The sequence below is a fragment of the Genypterus blacodes genome, unplaced genomic scaffold (genome assembly GCF_046128005.1).
Source record: "Genypterus blacodes isolate CSIRO-AG114 ecotype Tasmania unplaced genomic scaffold, CSIRO-AGI_Gbla_v1 ptg000147l_1, whole genome shotgun sequence".
Taxonomy (NCBI): domain Eukaryota; kingdom Metazoa; phylum Chordata; class Actinopteri; order Ophidiiformes; family Ophidiidae; genus Genypterus; species Genypterus blacodes.
In genome coordinates, this window is record NW_027466949.1 from 2,162,524 (window position 1) to 2,180,252 (window position 17,729).

At 44.2% G+C, this 17,729-nt stretch overlaps 2 protein-coding genes across 2 annotated transcripts; one reads left to right on the forward strand and one right to left on the reverse strand.

Annotated features, from left to right (window-relative positions):
• Positions 1 to 361: 361 nt before the first annotated feature.
• Positions 362 to 8,622, reverse strand: itpka (inositol-trisphosphate 3-kinase A). Its single transcript, XM_076165570.1, has 7 exons — positions 7,906 to 8,622; positions 3,811 to 3,910; positions 3,516 to 3,729; positions 2,164 to 2,368; positions 1,961 to 2,062; positions 1,433 to 1,504; positions 362 to 1,344 (listed from the first exon to the last, which is right to left on the reverse strand). The coding sequence occupies exons 1-7, from the start codon at positions 8,326 to 8,328 to the stop codon at positions 1,111 to 1,113; spliced, it is 1,350 nt and encodes a 449-aa protein (XP_076021685.1). The 5' UTR covers positions 8,329 to 8,622; the 3' UTR covers positions 362 to 1,110.
• A 1,549-nt stretch (positions 8,623 to 10,171) lies between these two features.
• On the forward strand, positions 10,172 to 17,299 carry ivd (isovaleryl-CoA dehydrogenase). The gene is made up of 12 exons (XM_076165555.1): positions 10,172 to 10,399; positions 11,483 to 11,572; positions 11,663 to 11,714; positions 11,803 to 11,972; positions 12,085 to 12,178; positions 13,891 to 14,021; positions 14,114 to 14,210; positions 14,393 to 14,486; positions 15,185 to 15,266; positions 15,401 to 15,505; positions 15,594 to 15,666; positions 15,836 to 17,299. The coding sequence occupies exons 1-12, from the start codon at positions 10,268 to 10,270 to the stop codon at positions 15,967 to 15,969; spliced, it is 1,254 nt and encodes a 417-aa protein (XP_076021670.1). The 5' UTR covers positions 10,172 to 10,267; the 3' UTR covers positions 15,970 to 17,299.
• Positions 17,300 to 17,729: the final 430 nt, after the last annotated feature.

Here is a 17,729-nt window from a genome sequence, read left to right on the forward strand (position 1 = left end):
GTTATATGTGCCATTAAGAAATACGGATTGATTGATGACTTTTACACCTCCAACCATCCACACATTTCCCTTCACTGTTTGTGCGCGTGTTTTTTCAGGTCCTTCAACATTTAATTTAACACTCATTGTAAACCCTGTCCCCTTTATTGTTTATCTATCTGGGTGTGTGTGTGTGTGATACCTCAACCAAAACGAGCAAAGACCATCTATGCAATCTCCTGTCTTTCATGTTTTCATCTTAACTGTGCCACAAATAAATGAACATACATATTCATTATGTATACATAAACATTCTCTCCGTGCTTTCATCGGTCACAGCTGCATTACACAGTTTACATGCTGCAGAAATGAAGAGCCGCAGTGATCTACATGTCTTTATTGTACAGTATATCAGCCCTCATTAACATATGTGGATACCACAATAGTGTTTTACTATTTAATATTAAAACATTATCCTCTCCCTTTAACTTCCCCTTAACTTTTGCATTTTATTTATTTATACAACATTTGCTATGTCGTGATTTAAGGAATAATGACAACGACCTGAACAAAACATATACTAGAATACAAAATGTACTACAACATACAATGCAGCATCTGTGTTCATGAAATGATTGTAATTATGATTCTGATTAAAGGGATTGAATCAGGGGATGAAGCATAGATTGATGCATATGTCAGTGTTATGGCTGAGCTCTCCTCCTCTAACGCTACACTGAGGAATGGAAGGTGGATTGTGACAGTTTGAGTTGTGATTATTCACTTTTTTAATCTTGTTTTGATTTTGATTTCCTGCTCCTTTCCTGTTCTGTCACATCCTCCCAAGCTAAAAAGCAGCAACCCTGCGCTTCCAGGTGGAATTAGTGTCAGCTCCTTTGTTCATTCGTTCAGTAACTAGTGACAAATTCACCGGCTGTCCTCCACTCTGCAGCGTTTCCACCTCTGCTTTGTGTCAGTGTCACAGTCTCCCTACTTTTTCAATATTTGTAGTCATTTCATAGAAGAGAGCCCAGGATTACAATTGGTGCTGCTCGTATCTTACTGTATTTGACAACTTCCCCAAACAAATCAACACTTCAAATTTCCTTCCACCTATCTACAAGTCAAAGTTCATGCATGATCCGTCTCTGTCCGGCTGCTGTCTTCATTGTTTACAGACTCAAGCGTCTGGACGAGGTTGTCCAGTCCCCACAGGTAGCCGTCCTCCTGGTTCCCCTCCTGCCAAGGCACGTTATGGTTTAACGTCCTGCCCTCTGGTAAAACCGTGGTCTTTCCAAAGTCAATGATCCAGACTTCTGCTTTGCCCGTTTGGTCGTGGATAAAGAGAAGAGAACTGCCAATGACCTGCGGGAAACAAAGACTTCATCATTCCTTCTCTGTTTCTCTGTGTTTACGTAGACGTTCATCAGTCACCACGGCGATCAATCATCACCTCATGTCTCTTGAAGAATTCTGACTTGTTGAGAGCCTGCTGGATCTCCACCAGTCTGTCCAGGTAGGACTTCTGCACCACGAGGGAAACAGAGACAGATTCACTTCATAAACATTGGGCAGTTGTGTGTGTGTGTGTGTGTGTGTGTGTGTGTGTGTGTGTGTGTGTGTGTGTGTGTGTTGCAGGTTGAGTGCTTGAACGATTTGAACTCATGATGAACAACAACATATCGATGTGATGTAATGGGGCCATCACCGCCATGTTTGGGAACCTCCAACTGTGAGTCAATCGGTGTTGACTCCAGCCTTCACTTTGTAACGAGATGTATATTTGCTTTTGCTGTTCAAACACAATACGGCTTAACAGAAGCTCACACACAACTTACCGCTGTGTGATCATTTCACTGATACACACACATGATGGTGGTTCAACAGGCCTGTTTGTAGTTGGTGTGTGTGTGAGGCTTTACGAGTTTGCTTTGTGTGTCTGTGCATACAAGAACGTCTGATGTGTGTAACTGTCACATACGATGATGCCGACGTTCCCTCCCGTGAAGTCCTTGAACACTTGGATCACATCCTGCTTCGATCGGGTTTTCTTGAAGTCTGTGCGGCACGTGCCGTCACATTTCTGAACAGAAGAAAGATGATCCTCAATAACATCGTCCCTGGCACACACACACACACACACAGACACACACACAGACAGATTGCACACACTTGAGATTCTACCTTGATCCCTTCTATCCTGAAGCCCAGGTTGCGTGTGGAGCTCATGGTCTCCCTCCACTGCATGTAGCGGGGCTTGGTGACGGCCCGCTGTGAATGCTCCTGGGGCGTCGGCCCGTCTTGGTCCACCTCCATCATTTTCTCGTACAGGTCCTTTCTCATTTTGGGACGATCCCGCGCTCGGACCAGCTCCTCCTCTAAGTACGTCCTGCAACGGCATAGAGGATTGCAAAAATCTCCATTTCCAGGTTTTGTGTTGCATTCACAACCCCAAGAAATTTGTATTAGACACATGGAATGTTGTGTTGTGATGCAGAGGAAAAGGCCCAATTTGTAATCACAAAGTTATTGTTATCTGAACGCCTGTATGGTTGTTAGATGTTGTTGCTGAACAGCGTGTGAGTGCAGAGCTACACTTGGTTTATGATGGCCTACAGAGGTAAATTTCAGTTTCAGTTTGTGAGTTAAACTTCCTCTGTACAGAAGAGGGAAGCTGAGAGGAAACTCCAGCGACTGCCTGCTTCACTGTGTAAACGCCTGAGTGTGTGTTTGTGCAAATTAGCGGTTGTGCAACTGTGTGGTTTGACTGTTTTTGACAAAGGGGAGTCTCCAGGGACACCCTCTCTCTCTCCGCTCTGTCTCTGTCTCTCACTCTCTTTCTCTCTCTCTCTCTCTCACTCCGTGTGTGTGAAAGTATATGAGCACGTATATGAGCGCTGTGTGTGTGTATATATGTTTGTGTAGTTTACTAATTATACAAAACAGACACACAGATGTTGATGAGACATAAGCAACAGTTTTACATTGATGTTTGCATTACTGTGTGTTTATGAACTGGATGTGTCTGTGTATACAAACAAGTAAATGAATGCATAGTTTCATAAATATACAATACAGATACAGAACCAGAGGGTAGAGAGCAGTGAGTGAGTGTGTGTGTGGGCGTATGCGCGTGTATGTGTGTGTGTGTGTGTCTATCTTGTTGTTTGAACCGGAAATGGAGCTCACAAAGTGACTGTCCCTGTCTGCATATGGAGGCAAAAACACTGTGTGCTTTAATGTGTGTGTGCGTGTGTGTGCGTGTGTGTGTGTGGAGCACCATGCATGCTGTGGCAGGAAGCCAAACATACAGCCTGCAGTTACAACAGGTGTTCCCTTGTAGAACTAAAACGCTTCAGGCAGCACAAACAGACATCAGGCTGTCATCACTTCATTCCAACAACAGATCTCCATTAATATATAAATAGATAAGCACATAAATAAGCACATCTGACATTATTATTATTATATATTAAAAAAATCTAAATCAATCAATCAACCACTAAATAGGATGTAAAAGAGGACGGTTTTCTTACCTAACTCCCATCTTGCAGTCCATGACGTTGGGAAGGTCAAAGTTCACGAGCAGGTCAGTCATGTGCAGGAAAGACTCCCCATCTTTCTCCACGACACCGTGGTAACCGGGCACGTACGGGAGCAGTGCGTCCACTCTCAGCTTCTCAAAACACTGCATCTCATTTTCAGAGAACTTCTTCAGGATGTTGCCTTCATCTGCTGCTTTGAAGTTACCTGAGATGAGATGATGATGATGATGAAGATGAAGAGCCTGGACTCAAAATGAAACCTGACTGTGATCTGAACACGTCACACCTTTATGTCCGGCTAGTTGAACCCAGTTTAATCGTCTCCTGTGTGTGGCGCCGAAGGGCCAGTAGACGACCGTCTTTAACTTCCACCACGGCTTGGTCAGCTGGCAGAGCAGAGCAGAACAGAGCAGAGCAGAACAAAACAATCAGCTTCTTTCTAAATAATCGTGGTTAGATAAAAACATTTCACACTGAGATTTCCACGTGTAGTTAACTCTGTCGGTCCAGAAATTCACATTTCTTAGAGCTTGGGGTATAGAGGCTAATCTGATGGCTAATTCACCAGAACCATCAGATTCTGTGAGGTCCCGGCGTGAGGTCGCTGATGCCCGGCTTTGATTTTCCACTATGTGAAACCAGAAAACTAGGCCAGTTAAATGCCACTTCTGTGGAAACTCGTATCTGCATCTCCAGCCTGGCTGCTCGAGAGAAGATCGAAATCAGCACTTATCAACGACATCATCGCCATTGTCTGCTGTGGGCATCATTCTGTTACATTTACAACGTACGTACAACAGGAAATCAGAATGAAAGGGAGTCACAGGTGCAACCAGGCATGATCTGTGATGTTTGGTCAAACTGCCGTAACTCCAGTGAGATGTGAAGGTTGAATTTGAGTTGACTGGTCACAGGGAGCTTTATACTGCAAGATCTGGCAACCCGACCTTTATGTCATCACAAGAGTCATTTCAAGTCGGAGCTGGAGACCACAACAACTTTGAAAGGTCAAAGCACTCGCAGACGACTACTGTGGCTTTAAGTCATGGACACAAAGTAACCCCTCGTGATGTCCTCAGGTCGGGTCAGTTCCTTTGACGTTGCACAGCGCCCCCTACAGCTCCCCGTGACCAGCCAACTGTATCTGGTGTCTCCTTAAAAAATAAAACATTGAGCTGAAAAAACAAATGATGGCATGAAGCCTAAACAACCTGGAACGGCATCAAGAAGGGAGGATTAGGTTCTCTTTTTGTTGCTCAAATTATACTGGCTAATGGTTGTTTACTTTAAGAGTTCTGTCACACCCTCTCTCTCTCTCCCACACACACACACACACACACACACACACACACATAAACAAACACAGCAACAGCTTGCGTGTTTCACAAGTGCTTCACACTTATGTTTAACAGCTCCAAACTGCTTGTTTTAGTCTGTACAACTAAAACCGTCTCACTTACTGCAAACTCTACCTCTGACATAATCATCATTCTCAGAAGGAACATAAAAGAAGATGTAAATAAATAAATTCCCGGGTGAGGTCACTTCATTCTTTACGTGTTCTGATTAAAACAGGAAATGAAACGGGGACGCCAGTGAAACATTCTGCCTGTAGTGATTAAGTGTTTTTCTGTTCTGCCGTCCATGTGAACAGCAGAACCGCAGCACTCAGAGTCTGTGTGAAATGTCAGGCGATACGCTTCACTCGCTGCTACTTAACTCTGTTTGACCGACTCGCGCTGTTTACTGATAATATCTGAGCGCAAAGGCGTGAGAGGCCGACTTCCACAAAGGCCAAGAAGAAAGATTGTTTTCTATAGAATAGTTACCCTGCTTCATCCTAAATATTGTTGTTATGGCCTGAGAGCAGTTTGCTGTTATGGATCTGGCAGATGAAGCTAAGTGCTAAAATCTAACAACCAAGCTGAGATGATGCTGATTCTGTACGATGCACAGTTGCAGTGACAGATCTGTATAAATATTATGTTCATTACAGTCATTACTCTGTCTTTTATGTCATTATATTATTGGAAGGAGAGGTCTTTTGTCCAGGCCTGGCGGTGCTGTGTGCCCGCTGCAATCATCATAACGCCAGTGGAGGAATGGAATGGATCTGTTTTGATATAAACATAAACACCATGCAGCTCTCTGGCTTGTATTTATATTTCACACAAAGTTTGACATTGAAACTTTTGAATTGTTGTTGATCACACATCAATGTCATGAGCAGCCCGGATGGCTGAAGCCGTTTGAGTTCAGACTGATTAGGATCATGCTGGCTTCTCTCTCATAGATGGACCAGAATTAATGTGAGTGACGCTCAAGACTTAAGACGTGAACAAATCATGTAAAGGTAAAGGAACTGACTTGCTTTTTTGTTGGATTCTGTAGGATCCTATCAACTTCATTTGCATCTAATGCCTGATGGACTTACAGAGAAACATACAGATCTGATCACAGAAGTCGAAAGTAACATTTATGTGGGCTGACTTATGAAGAGGCTGAATTTTGAGGAGACCAGTGGAACGCAAACCCCTGCAATATGATCAAATGAATCTGAGTCCGTCTGTCTGACTCCATTCTCTCCTCTGTGATAGTTCCATTGAAAGCATTCTAATGTGATTCACCTCCTCGTCTCTGTTACACGTGGATGTGCGCCTGCGGGCTTAAGTGCTGATACGCCAGCGTTTCTGACTTCCTGAAGTGGCGGTTTGTGAAATGTCAAAGGCCAAGGCTCAAATTGGCAAAGGACCACAAAACATAATTGCCCAATAAGATGTTCTCTCCGTGTCTCTGTAGGTGGGCGGAGGGGGCTGACGGGGCCACAATGTTCCATTAAAAGTGGTTATTTTTAGAGCGGACATGTCCGACATATTTCCATTTGTACTTGTGATGTCTCACAGACCAAAGAGTCAAAAAAGGCTAGAGGGGGCTTTTGTTTGTGAGCGACTCTCAGCCGATTGGACGACCCCGCATGCAGGCAACAGTGAAAAATACTCTACACTCTCTCTTACACACACACACACACACACACACAGTAACACAGTGGCCTAACAGGCAATGTGTATTCAGTCTGTTTAAAAGAAAGTGACAGCTACAGACCTTGTATGGAGAAGGCAAAGAGAAGTGGTTGGACCATAAAAACACTCACACACACTCTCTCCCACACACACACACACTGAACCTGAGCCTAATGAAGTGAGAATAAAGACGAACAGCAGGTTGTGTTGTTAACGAGCGAACAGGCAGAGGCAGCAGTGTGAGTCAGGGTGATCACTCTCCACTTCCCTATAATACACACAAAAAGATGATGTGAAAGCCCCAAAGCTGTATTCATGTGTTCTCCTCCCCAAAGCTCCTAAGACAACATGAGCTGAACAACATGTATGTATGCAAAAATGACACATCTGAATGGACGCACACACACCTGTGGCGTTTGACAGACAGGAATGTTAAAAGCAAACAGACTTCCACCCTCAGCATCTATTGAACTAAAGGCCGAACCTTCAACACTCCAGTGTGTTTGCTGAAGGAGGGAGAGTTAAATGTCGAGAGATTCGATGCCAAGGTAAAGAAAAAACACACATTTGTAAATAAAGGATTAATGAAAAGGGATCCACTGTGTAAACATTTCATCACCCCATGTAATTACATTATTTTGCTCATATGCCAACGCCAAATGTAAAGAAAGACAAGCACGGGTCTACTTCTGATCAACTTCATCATTCAAATACTGCTGACTATTATCAAATACTCTGTATGGATCAGTGAGGACTTTGAACCTCAGCATACTGACCCTCTGCAGTCAAAGTCTCTCCTTGCTTACAGTTCATAACATGCCAGCAGGGGACATAAAGGTGATGTGAGAGGCTTTGATCGCCCATCAGATATACGCAGGTTTAACTGGATTTCAAAGGAGATAATTGAATTTCCTGTCTCCTGGAGGATCTGATCCGTGTCTGAACACACAAATCTGGCCGAGGCGCCTAAGAAAAGAAGAAATCTCCCAAATCTACAAACAGAAAAATTTAAAAACACTTACAAATAGAAAGTAGACATTTCTTTTGGGGTTTGTTGATTCTCTACAAACTCCATCAGTTCGTCTCTCTGACAGGCTTCACTGCAGGAAGTTGTCAGATGAGGGGAAATGTTGCCTCTTTACAAGGTTTTAATGGAATGCCTATGATGGAATGATGTCTGGAGGTCAACTAAAGGGGTCAAATGTTCCTATTTTGTAATATCAAATCAATGAAACCAAACAGGGGAAATAACATGTTCCTACTTGCTGGTGATCGCATGGAAACAGCGTTAACTCAAATTTCTTACAGCCTCCCTATAAGGTCTCGCCCCCCCACCCACGTCAGGTCATGGACCAGCTCACCTCTCCGGGGTCCACCAGGTGCTCCAAGTCGACGATGCCTTTGCTTTTGCTCTCGTTGTCGCTCAGCAGGTCATCCTCGGACTCCACCGCGGAAGAACCTGTAGACGAGATGGAGGAGTTAGACAGTTTTCTCCGCAGGGTCCCGTCCACCTCGTCCTCCCAGTCCGCCTGCTGCATCTCGCGGGAGGAGCCGCCTCCCTCCGGGGTGATGGTGACCTGGGGTACCGGGCGCGTCTCCGTCATCGCAGCCTGCGCTTGGGTTGCGGGCGTTGGGGCGACTAGAGCGGCTTTCTGTGCACGCTCATCGCAGGTCTGGGGCGGCTTGCTGGACGTTCTTCTCTCTGAGCGTGAGCCGTCGTGTACTCCAGTAGTCCCTGGAAGCCCAGCCTCCTTGGAGGACCTTCTTCTGCACTCTTTGGGCATTTGGATTGAGGCGAGAGCGCACGGCGGAGGCGCAATCCCGAGTCACTTTGTCCAATCAAATCTGGTCATCTCACTTTTCACAAACGCTCAGCTCGTTGCGGGTTGTTTGATCTTCCGGTGTTGCAGCCCAGTCGGCTTCAGCGAATCCGCGTAGCTTTGTTTTGTTGATTAACTCGTCAAAAAGTCTGCATGCAGGCTCTTTGCGCGCTGCTCGCCTGGGGAACCCCTGCGTGCTGGCGGCGTGCTTGGCTGTTTACGCGGTTATACACACTTGCACTCACACACGCACACACACAGAATTGCAGCACATAGGGTTCACCATCTTCCGCATTATTTTTCTCGCTTCCTGCCTAAAAGAAATAAGCTCACGAGAGACGGTTTCTTCTATTAAACAAAAAAACACCACCATTTTTAACTTTTAACTTATTTATTTACAAAATACAGATTTAGACACGCGAAGGATTTACTTCCTCATTCTGTGTCATACCTCCTATATAAACTTTCAATTAAACTTACCCCTGAAAAACAACAACTTGTTTTTTTGGCAAAACTGTCGTCAGTGTAGTGTGCATCAAGGTCAATAATGCCTCATGTAAAATAAATAAAAAGGTCTTTATTCGTGACATTAAAATGTATAGAAAGAGGATGAATCATTTCGATTCCTGATTTTAAAGAGTCACAATTAGTTTGATACAACTTGCTTAAGGGTCTAACTCAAACCATTATCCACTCTTATGAATCTGTCAAACACTAAAATCTACACACAGTTTTGTTGTTTTCGTCTTTTTGGAAATCAAATAAATCCTTAGCTCATGCAAATTTAGCTTGGAAGAGTTAGTAAACACTTCATAACTCAGGTGGTAAGAATGAAGGTTTCTCCTATTTAGATTATAAACTCAAACCCAATATTAAGTTTCATTTTGATCATCTCCATACTCCATTCTATGGTTCTCGAAATAAAACGACACAAAATCCGCCATAATCCAAGAACACTAACACACTACAGGGGTCACATACTTTCATATTTGACATATCGTAACTGCCAAATTAAATGATAAATTAAAAAAAAAAGTGTATCTTTATTATCATTGCTTGGATGAGAAGTTGCTGTGGTTGGGACCTCCAGTATGTTCAGGTAGAAATATGTTACATTGCTGTAAAGGTTACAGAAAAAAAGGAAGCAAATATGAAAAAACACAACAATTGAAATACATCGTTTTATTGCTTTAATTGAGATGTTAGAAAAACTCCTGTTTGAGTTTGAGTTTGTAATGTAGGAGCACATTGCCTCCTGCAGTTCAAACAGAACTACAACATGCAGCATCAATCATGTTACATTATCATTTTTATTATGATTGTTGTTATTGTTTCCAGCTGTTTAAAAATAATACTTATGTGATTTATTCTCACCCATGTGGCTTAAACTGTGGTTTGATCAACTGACTCAATCTGCACCATATCAGACTGTAATGAATACTATCTGTCATACTGTGGTGTGGTGTATAAGATACTGTCTGATATCTGTCTGTAATCATTGGTATTGCATAACATCAAGTGTATGTTGCATAATGTGCCAGTACACTTTGGTAGTATATCTTTGTGTTTCTCATATGTAACATGTATTTTCATATGTAATAAAGTATTTTCATGTTATAGTGCAGCAGAGACACTGTGTTTTTGTCATGTTGAAGCTACACCTTCTCTCAATACGCATCCACCCATCTTTCAACCAATTTATCTATATGTGCTTCACTTTATTTGTTATTAAATTCGACATGGCTTGACTTGACTTCCCTCTTTAAACCAGTAGGTGGCGGTAATGCGGCTTCAAAGCTTTGCCAACTGCCTGCGTGAGCCAAACGTAGAAGAAGGAAAGTAAGCTAAAGGACAGTGAGCCGGGGGTCTCTACACTAACATAAATATACTTTCAAGCAACAACATGTTTGCTGTCAGAAGCGCTCTCCGTCTCGGCTCGAGAATCTCCGGGCTCCCGACTCTGAGGAGAGGCTGTGCCGGATCTGCGGTGCCCGTGGACGACGTGGTGAATGGACTCACCGACGAGCAGATACAGGTTAGCATCACAGCTGCATCAGCTAAACGCGCTAAACATGCATGAGAGGGTGAACACAACAAGTCCAGAACTGTCTCAGTAAGAGCCGACTGCAGCCAGGTGTGTGTGTGTGTCTCTGCTTGTGTGTTATCATTGGCAGACTGAATAGGGTCACCGAAGGACGCAGCCAACGTATCGGTGTTACGCAACTCCAGCTATCAGCAGAGAGAAGCACTTTGCGACAATTTAAGCAGATTTAACTCCACTGATATCACAAACAACAGTCGCTTTTCATAACGTTTGTTTGTACACAATATAACCAGTGACGCAGACCAGTTCCAGCTCATATTAGACCAGATGAACGACTTGACTCAGCAACAAACGCATTGATTGATAGGTTGCCAGCAGATTAAACATAAATGGTGTAATTTGAGTGTGAAATGCATCGCCTAAGGTAAGGTATGTTTGTTATGAGGAAGGTATTTGAGGCAGCAGAGTGATTGGCGGATGTTGTGGGTGGGTTTCATATGAAGCTTTTGATTGGATGAACATGTCTGACCTCCAGTCTGAGTGTTTATAAAAGTCAGCATGTGGTTTTGTTGCACTTCTACCTTGTAATTGTCTCCACAAGTGCCCCGGTCTGTCTTCTTCAACAATCTGAAAGGGAGAAATGATGATGTCATACCCTGAGCTCTCCACTGTTATTGGTGATCGGCCTCACAGTGATCTGATGCTTTGGAAACTCTCTTGTATTTTCATGTGTAAACTCTGTAGCCAAGTCGGATGCAATTAAACAGATACATTAATCAGCAAGTGTTTATTTAGAGTTTCAGATTACCTTTGAACTCGGCCTGCATGATTTGGGTAAAACAAAAGTAGTTTATTATTATTGGAAAGTCTCCATATGACATAATGGGACCTGGTACATCAATGTCTAAATCTGGATGTTTTTGCTCTGCACCCTGGCAGACGTGCATCTGCTCACAGAGTCCACAGAACAGCCACTCGGGTTCTGGACGCATAATGTAGAGTACTGGATACAATATGTACTGTACTGCTACCTAGTACTGTGGTTTTAATATTCGTGTTGCGTCCTTTGCACAGCTCAGACAGATGGTTCGTAAGTTCCTGGCAGAGAAACTTGCTCCCCACGCCGACGCCATCGACAGGAGCAATGAATTTCCAAGAATGCGGGTGAGTTGAACAGATCAGAGCTCCAACTAATGATATTGTTACTTCTCACTTTATACTGAAGTTTAACTGGCTGCTTCATCTTTCCACCAGGATTTTTGGAAAGAAATGGGGGAGATGGGACTCCTTGGCATCACCGCTCCAGGTACAACATGGGGAGGATTTTTATTGTTATTGGAAATCTTTTATAGGCTTTTACAATGAATCTTCTCTCTTTCACTCCATGTCTTCAGTGGAACACGGAGGGACGGGCCTGGGTTACTTGGATCATGTCATAGTGATGGAGGAAATGTCCCGGGTGTCAGCGGCCGTCGCCCTCAGCTACGGCGCTCACTCCAATCTCTGCGTCAATCAATTGGTGCGCCATGGCAACGAGAAACAGAAGGAGAAGTACATGCCAAAGGTCAGCACCATGCAGCTAATACCCTTTGTTTATACATGACTTGAAAATGTGTCTTAAGCGCAAAAGATGCTGATTTCTGATCCTCTGTTCTGGCTGTGGTCTTCCCTGTTAGTTACTGACAGGCGAGCATGTGGGAGCTCTGGCCATGAGCGAGCCCAACGCCGGCTCTGACGTCGTGTCCATGAAACTCAAAGCAAAGAAGCAAGGTAAGATCAGTGCTGAAGCTGAGACTATGACACAGTGGCATGTTTGTACTTCACAGACGGAGAACGTTACTAGCAAACAGTATGTTTAACCTCAAATGTGTGGTTTTGTAAATGCAAATATCAATGTCCCCATGTGTAACATAACCTCTGGTCGTGTTATGTCACGCTGTGTCGCTGAGGTTTGTAGTTTGAAGCCTCTTGTGCTGCCTGTGTCTGCATCTCATCGGCAGCATGGGACGCCTCACCTCTCGCTTCAGGTTTAACAGGTTTGAGGGATCCGTGCTGCATTCCTGAGCATATTTGCGGATGTTTTGTGGACAATTTATGATGTAATGACGTAGACTAGATGAGCACTTTTCAGACCATATAGCTGCTGCATGCCACACACACACACACACACACACACACACACACACACACACACACACACACACACACACACACACACACACACACACACACACACACACACACACACACACACACACACACACACACACACACTCCAGGAGCAGCAGTAGCAGCAGCAGTCACTCAGCAGTGGCGCCTCTGCACTGCAGATGCAGGCAGTGTGAAGCAGGCGTCAGAGGATAACTGCTTACTGACGGGCGGCTCAGGGATAAAAAGTGATGTTTATCTCTCACGGCAGTTTGTTTTCACTCTTTCTTTGTTGCCTCATTGTAACAGCCAGTGAGCAATGGCCACAAGTATTTATGTGTGTGCTGAAGGTCTTAGTTTTACGACCGCTCCACTTCATAGATTTCCCGTCTGGAGGTCGGTGTGCAGGCTGTTGGTTCTCAAACTATGCAACATGTGGAAGATATTTACGAATAAAATGGGTTTAATTAAGGAATATTTACGGGTTGTTTGTGAAGTTGGGGACTGGTTGTTGCGGCGGGTCATGGATGTTTTTGTGGTACTTAGTTCAAAAGTGCTTTAAGGAACCACTGGTGTAGACAAATGAAACAATTTGCGGGCCCACATCGCTGCACAGATGAGCAGTACTTTTTGCCGACCCCGCTTAAATGAAATCAACAGCTTGTATGTGTTCCATAAAATTCCAACTTAGTGATTTCCTCTGTGCTGCCATGCCACAGTGGGTGCAGAGGATGGGCTGAGCGTGTGTGTGTGTGTGGGGGGGGGGGGGGAGGGTGCCATGGCAGCCAGCCATGTCCACCAGAAAATGGAAATAAAAACGGCGTCAAGCCTCAAAATGGCTCAGAGCAAACGAAAACAACAAACTGCAAGATAAACAAACACTAATTTCAAATTGGCATGGAACTGGAAATGCAAACACCCTGAAGGCAACATAAGAGGAAGGGAGGATGGGGGCGGGTAGATTGCACAGGTAGACCTAGAAATTGACAAAGAAGCCATGATTGTTGTCACTGCAGTTCACCCGACTGCCATAAAGGACAAAGAAAGATCAAACAAGGAGGAGATCAGAGGCCTGCATGTCCCTCAAAGAAGAGAACAAATCTTTAGAAACAAACACACATCAGAGAGACCCCGCCTCCCCCTTTAATACTTCCTGTCCAGATGACTCAGTGAATAAAGGTGATGAGGGGCTGCTCGCACACAAAGCTGAAAATCACAGCGAGCCTTGTGTGTGTTTTCACTCAGTCTGACCTGCAGTGCCGCCGCCGTCCCTATTAAATAACTGGATCGGGTCACAGCTGGCAGTTAATCTCCATTTCGTGTTGTTGCCACAGGCGACCACTACATTCTGAACGGCAACAAGTTCTGGATCACGAACGGGCCGGACGCCGATGTCCTGATCGTTTACGCCAAGACGGAACCAGAGAAGCATCAGAAAGGCATCACAGCCTTCGTGGTGGAGAAGGTGTGTGAGTGTGGGGCCCACAAGTATCAACATAAAGGGGGAAAATGGAAGATTCCTAAACGCCGCACGTGCTTTTTGTTTGCATCCTGTAGGGGACGCCAGGGTTCTCCACCGCACAGAAACTGGACAAACTCGGCATGAGAGGATCCAACACCTGTGAGCTCATCTTTGAAGACTGCAAAATCCCAGGTGTGTGTGTGTTTGTGCACTAAAATAGAAGAGTCCATGAATCTCTCCTGTAGTTGTGGCTCATTTCTGTGTGTGTGGGTGTGTGTTTTTTGTTGGGTAAGCCACATGGAAAAGCCTCGTTCTCTTTTATCATGTAGGGGTCCTTTTATATGACTTTGATGTGGAATGTGTCCTGTTTTTAGAGGAGAACGTGCTCGGGCCGCTGAACAAAGGCGTGTACGTGCTGATGAGCGGCCTGGACTTGGAGAGGCTGGTCCTGTCGTCGGGTCCTCTCGGGTACGTCCACACCAGAAATCCAGCCAAAATGAGTCAAAACAAACAATCAATGAGCCAATCAGTGAGCCTCATCTGTGCTGTATTGGAGGAGAGACATCAATGTAAAATTACGTTTCGCCCAATTTTCTGTCGTATTCATTTCAAATGTGTGTCAATGTTTCTCTTCATCAATTCATTCATTCAATCACTGAATGAATAAGAGCCTGCGACAGCAACAAGGGAGCTGTGTGTGTGTGTGTGTGTGTGTGTGTGTGTGTGTGTGTGTGTGTGTGTGTGTGTGTGTGTGTGTGTGTGTGTGTGTGTGTGTGTGTGTGTGTGTGTGTGTGTGTGTGTGTGTGTGTGTGTGTGTGTGTGTGTGTGTGTGTGTGTGTGTGTGTGTGTGTGTGTGTGTGTGTGTGTGTGTGTGTGTGTGTGTGTGTGTGCCTGAATAATCCTAGCAATTTGGTCCGAGCTGTGTTGACAAGGTGGCAATGACGTCATCCACATTATTCACTGACATCTGTGTCTCACAATCCCTCCAACCCCCGAGGCAGCGACTGCAAATGATGTGAGAGGGTCATGGCAGCGCCGCCCACTCAGATGATGATGACTGTTTAATCATGTTCACACAGGATTGGAGGAATTATTGTTTCTTTGATGTGATCTATTCTTTTTTTTTTATTTATTCCAAAACTGATTTGTTCACGGTGACTGCTCAGCATCATGCAGGCAGTTCTGGACTTCGCTGTTCCCTACCTGCACGTCAGAGAAGCTTTCGGACAGAAGATCGGACACTTTCAGGTTTGAACCCTCACATACATACATACATACGTACATTAATACATACACACATTCATGGAAACTGTAATAAAGCTTCATGTTGGGTTAAGCCGAATTCCAGTTCGTGACACATTTGTCCGCTTCACCCCGCACAGTTGATGCAAGGCAAGATGGCCGACATGTACACCAGGCTGAGCTCCTGTCGGCAGTACGTGTACAACGTCGCCAGGGCCTGCGACAGAGGACACTTCAGTGCAATGGTGAGGAGATTTCACCTTCTCACAGAATCCCCATTGACTTTGCCATCCGACCCCACAGTGACTGCATTGACCGTCGTTGTTGTTACAGGATTGTGCTGGAGTGATCCTGTACTGTGCCGAGAACGCCACTCAGGTCGCTCTGGATGGTATTCAGTGTTTGGGTAAGTGAAAGGCAGCCGTCCTGGTGTTTATCTGTAGAGGAAGGACATGTTCATCTATTCTCTATCTATTTCTTAAAATATTGTTACAACTCGCTCTGTGTCACAGAAGCGTCTCGCGTTTGTCCCATCGGTCGTTTTCAGTCGCATTCCCTTTTATTTTGTCCGACAGGCGGGAATGGTTACATCAACGACTACCCCATGGGCCGATACCTACGGGACGCCAAGCTCTACGAGATCGGCGCGGGCACCAGTGAAATCCGCAGGCTCATTATCGGCCGAGGGTTCAACTCCATGTTCAAGTAGGCGGAGGTGGAGAGAAAATCCTCCGGACTGATGTGAAGGAGGATCACATGTAGACACACCCTGGGCCTTATATGAACCGATAATGCTGCTGCTGCTGTCCTGACCCTGGAAATCAGCTTTTCTTTACAGTACAAATTAACACAAAAAAGGCCACACGGACTAACTAAGAGGTAAAACAAAAGCAATGTCCATTCCACTGTTCTGCTATCGATTAACCATCCCTGTATATTGATCATGGATTTAGTATTTAAGTGTCAAAGTGTTGAATTAGGATGTCTTGTGTCTCAACGTCACTTGATAACTAATGGAACACCAGCTGCTCCCCAGGCAAAAACATTTGACTGAACATATACTCTCTGAGATTCACAGGTTTTCCTATCACGGGATGAAATTAAGCTAAAGTTACTGTTTTATACATTTCTCCAAACATATCTGTTGTTGTTTATGTCAGGGTCTGGTTATAACACTCCCTTTAGAACTGGCCACTCGACCCAGATGGGGTTCTAATCCACTCACATCCTAATCCACTTGCCCAGCCTTTATTTAAACGTTTTACCAAGTGATAGTGAATAACAGGAAGGAGCTCGGTGTATTTCAGGTGCGGAACCAAACCTGAGAACATTCAGTAACGTTTTCCTCTCGCCTGAACAATGATTAACTTCACACCAAGCCTTTTTGTTTTACATAAACGTGGAAACTCTCTCGTGCTCCTAGTGATCCTATCTAATGTGTGCTGTAATCATTTATCACATGGAACCGTGTGTTTGAACACTGGATGGCTGTGAAGACGCTCAGCCTGTAGCGACGTTTTAATCACCTAATAACTGCGGTACACGCTCTCTGTTCCACTTCTGGGGTTTGCAGTAATTTGACAATGCACTCCTGTATCTGGTAAAAAAATAGATATAAAGACTCCGTTCATGTTATCATTCATTGTTAAGTTGTTTTTTGTAAATAACTTGGAACTGAATCATAATTAATACTTTGGAATTCCTTTTCTTCAAGTGAAAGATGTTTAACAATAAGGCAGCAGAGCTTAGGTTGCTTATTTAGTTAGAAGGGGAGAATTAAAGTGGAAACCTTTTTCTTAGTCTGTGGGAGCAAACGTACTTGACTGTGTTGAGTTTAAATGAGGAGAAATGTGTACGATGTTTGTGTTTTGATCATCTAGGTATATGTAACAAATATAGTTGTTTTGCTTTGAATAAGAGAATCCAATTTACATTTGTTGTGGAGTAACTTCTGTTCTGGTCTTCCTTGTGCATCGTTGTCCTTCGAAAATTGCTCGATTGCTGCATAAGGAAACATAAATTTCCAAGTTAAAGCACAACTGAGCGTGAAATCGACTCTCATTTGAATCCAAATCAAACGTGACATTTGCTCCTTCGTCTGATGTGAAAACTTGAAGAGCTCTCATTAAAGCTCAGACCTCTGCCAAGGCTCGACAGGCCCAGACAAGGTCGCTATATTTGACCCAACTAACAGTTTTTACAATGTAACTGGATGTTGTCTTTTTGAATAGCCTCATTTATAAACTGGTGCCAAACTGAAGAGGTTATTTCTATTCTCTGTTCTTCCACCAAGGTTTCTCAGAATCAATTTCGAAACTTTTTAATTAATCCTGCATGTTGAAGGAGTTCAAAATCTGCCATTTAATGCATTCTGCTCTACAAATGTTTCAGTGGCAATTACAGGGAAGAACGCAAAACAAAAGCCATACTGTGAGTGTGTGTGTGTGTGTGTGTGGGTCTTCTCCAGCG

What these genes read in the sequence shown, in the direction of transcription:
- itpka (XM_076165570.1), bottom strand. Translation starts at nt 8,328, where the DNA reads ATGCCCAAAGAGTGCAGAAGAAGGTCCTCCAAGGAGGCTGGGCTTCCA. An exon ending in GAGGGAACGTCGGCATCATC is followed by an intron (nt 1,505 to 1,960) that starts GTATGTGACAGT and finishes CTCGTGGTGCAG; the next exon opens with AAGTCCTACCTGGACAGACT. An exon ending in AATTCTTCAAGAGACATGAG is followed by an intron (nt 1,345 to 1,432) that starts GTGATGATTGAT and finishes TGTTTCCCGCAG; the next exon opens with GTCATTGGCAGTTCTCTTCT.
- ivd (XM_076165555.1), top strand. Translation starts at nt 10,268, where the DNA reads ATGTTTGCTGTCAGAAGCGCTCTCCGTCTCGGCTCGAGAATCTCCGGG. An exon ending in TCACCGACGAGCAGATACAG is followed by an intron (nt 10,400 to 11,482) that starts GTTAGCATCACA and finishes TCCTTTGCACAG; the next exon opens with CTCAGACAGATGGTTCGTAA. An exon ending in ATGAATTTCCAAGAATGCGG is followed by an intron (nt 11,573 to 11,662) that starts GTGAGTTGAACA and finishes TCTTTCCACCAG; the next exon opens with GATTTTTGGAAAGAAATGGG.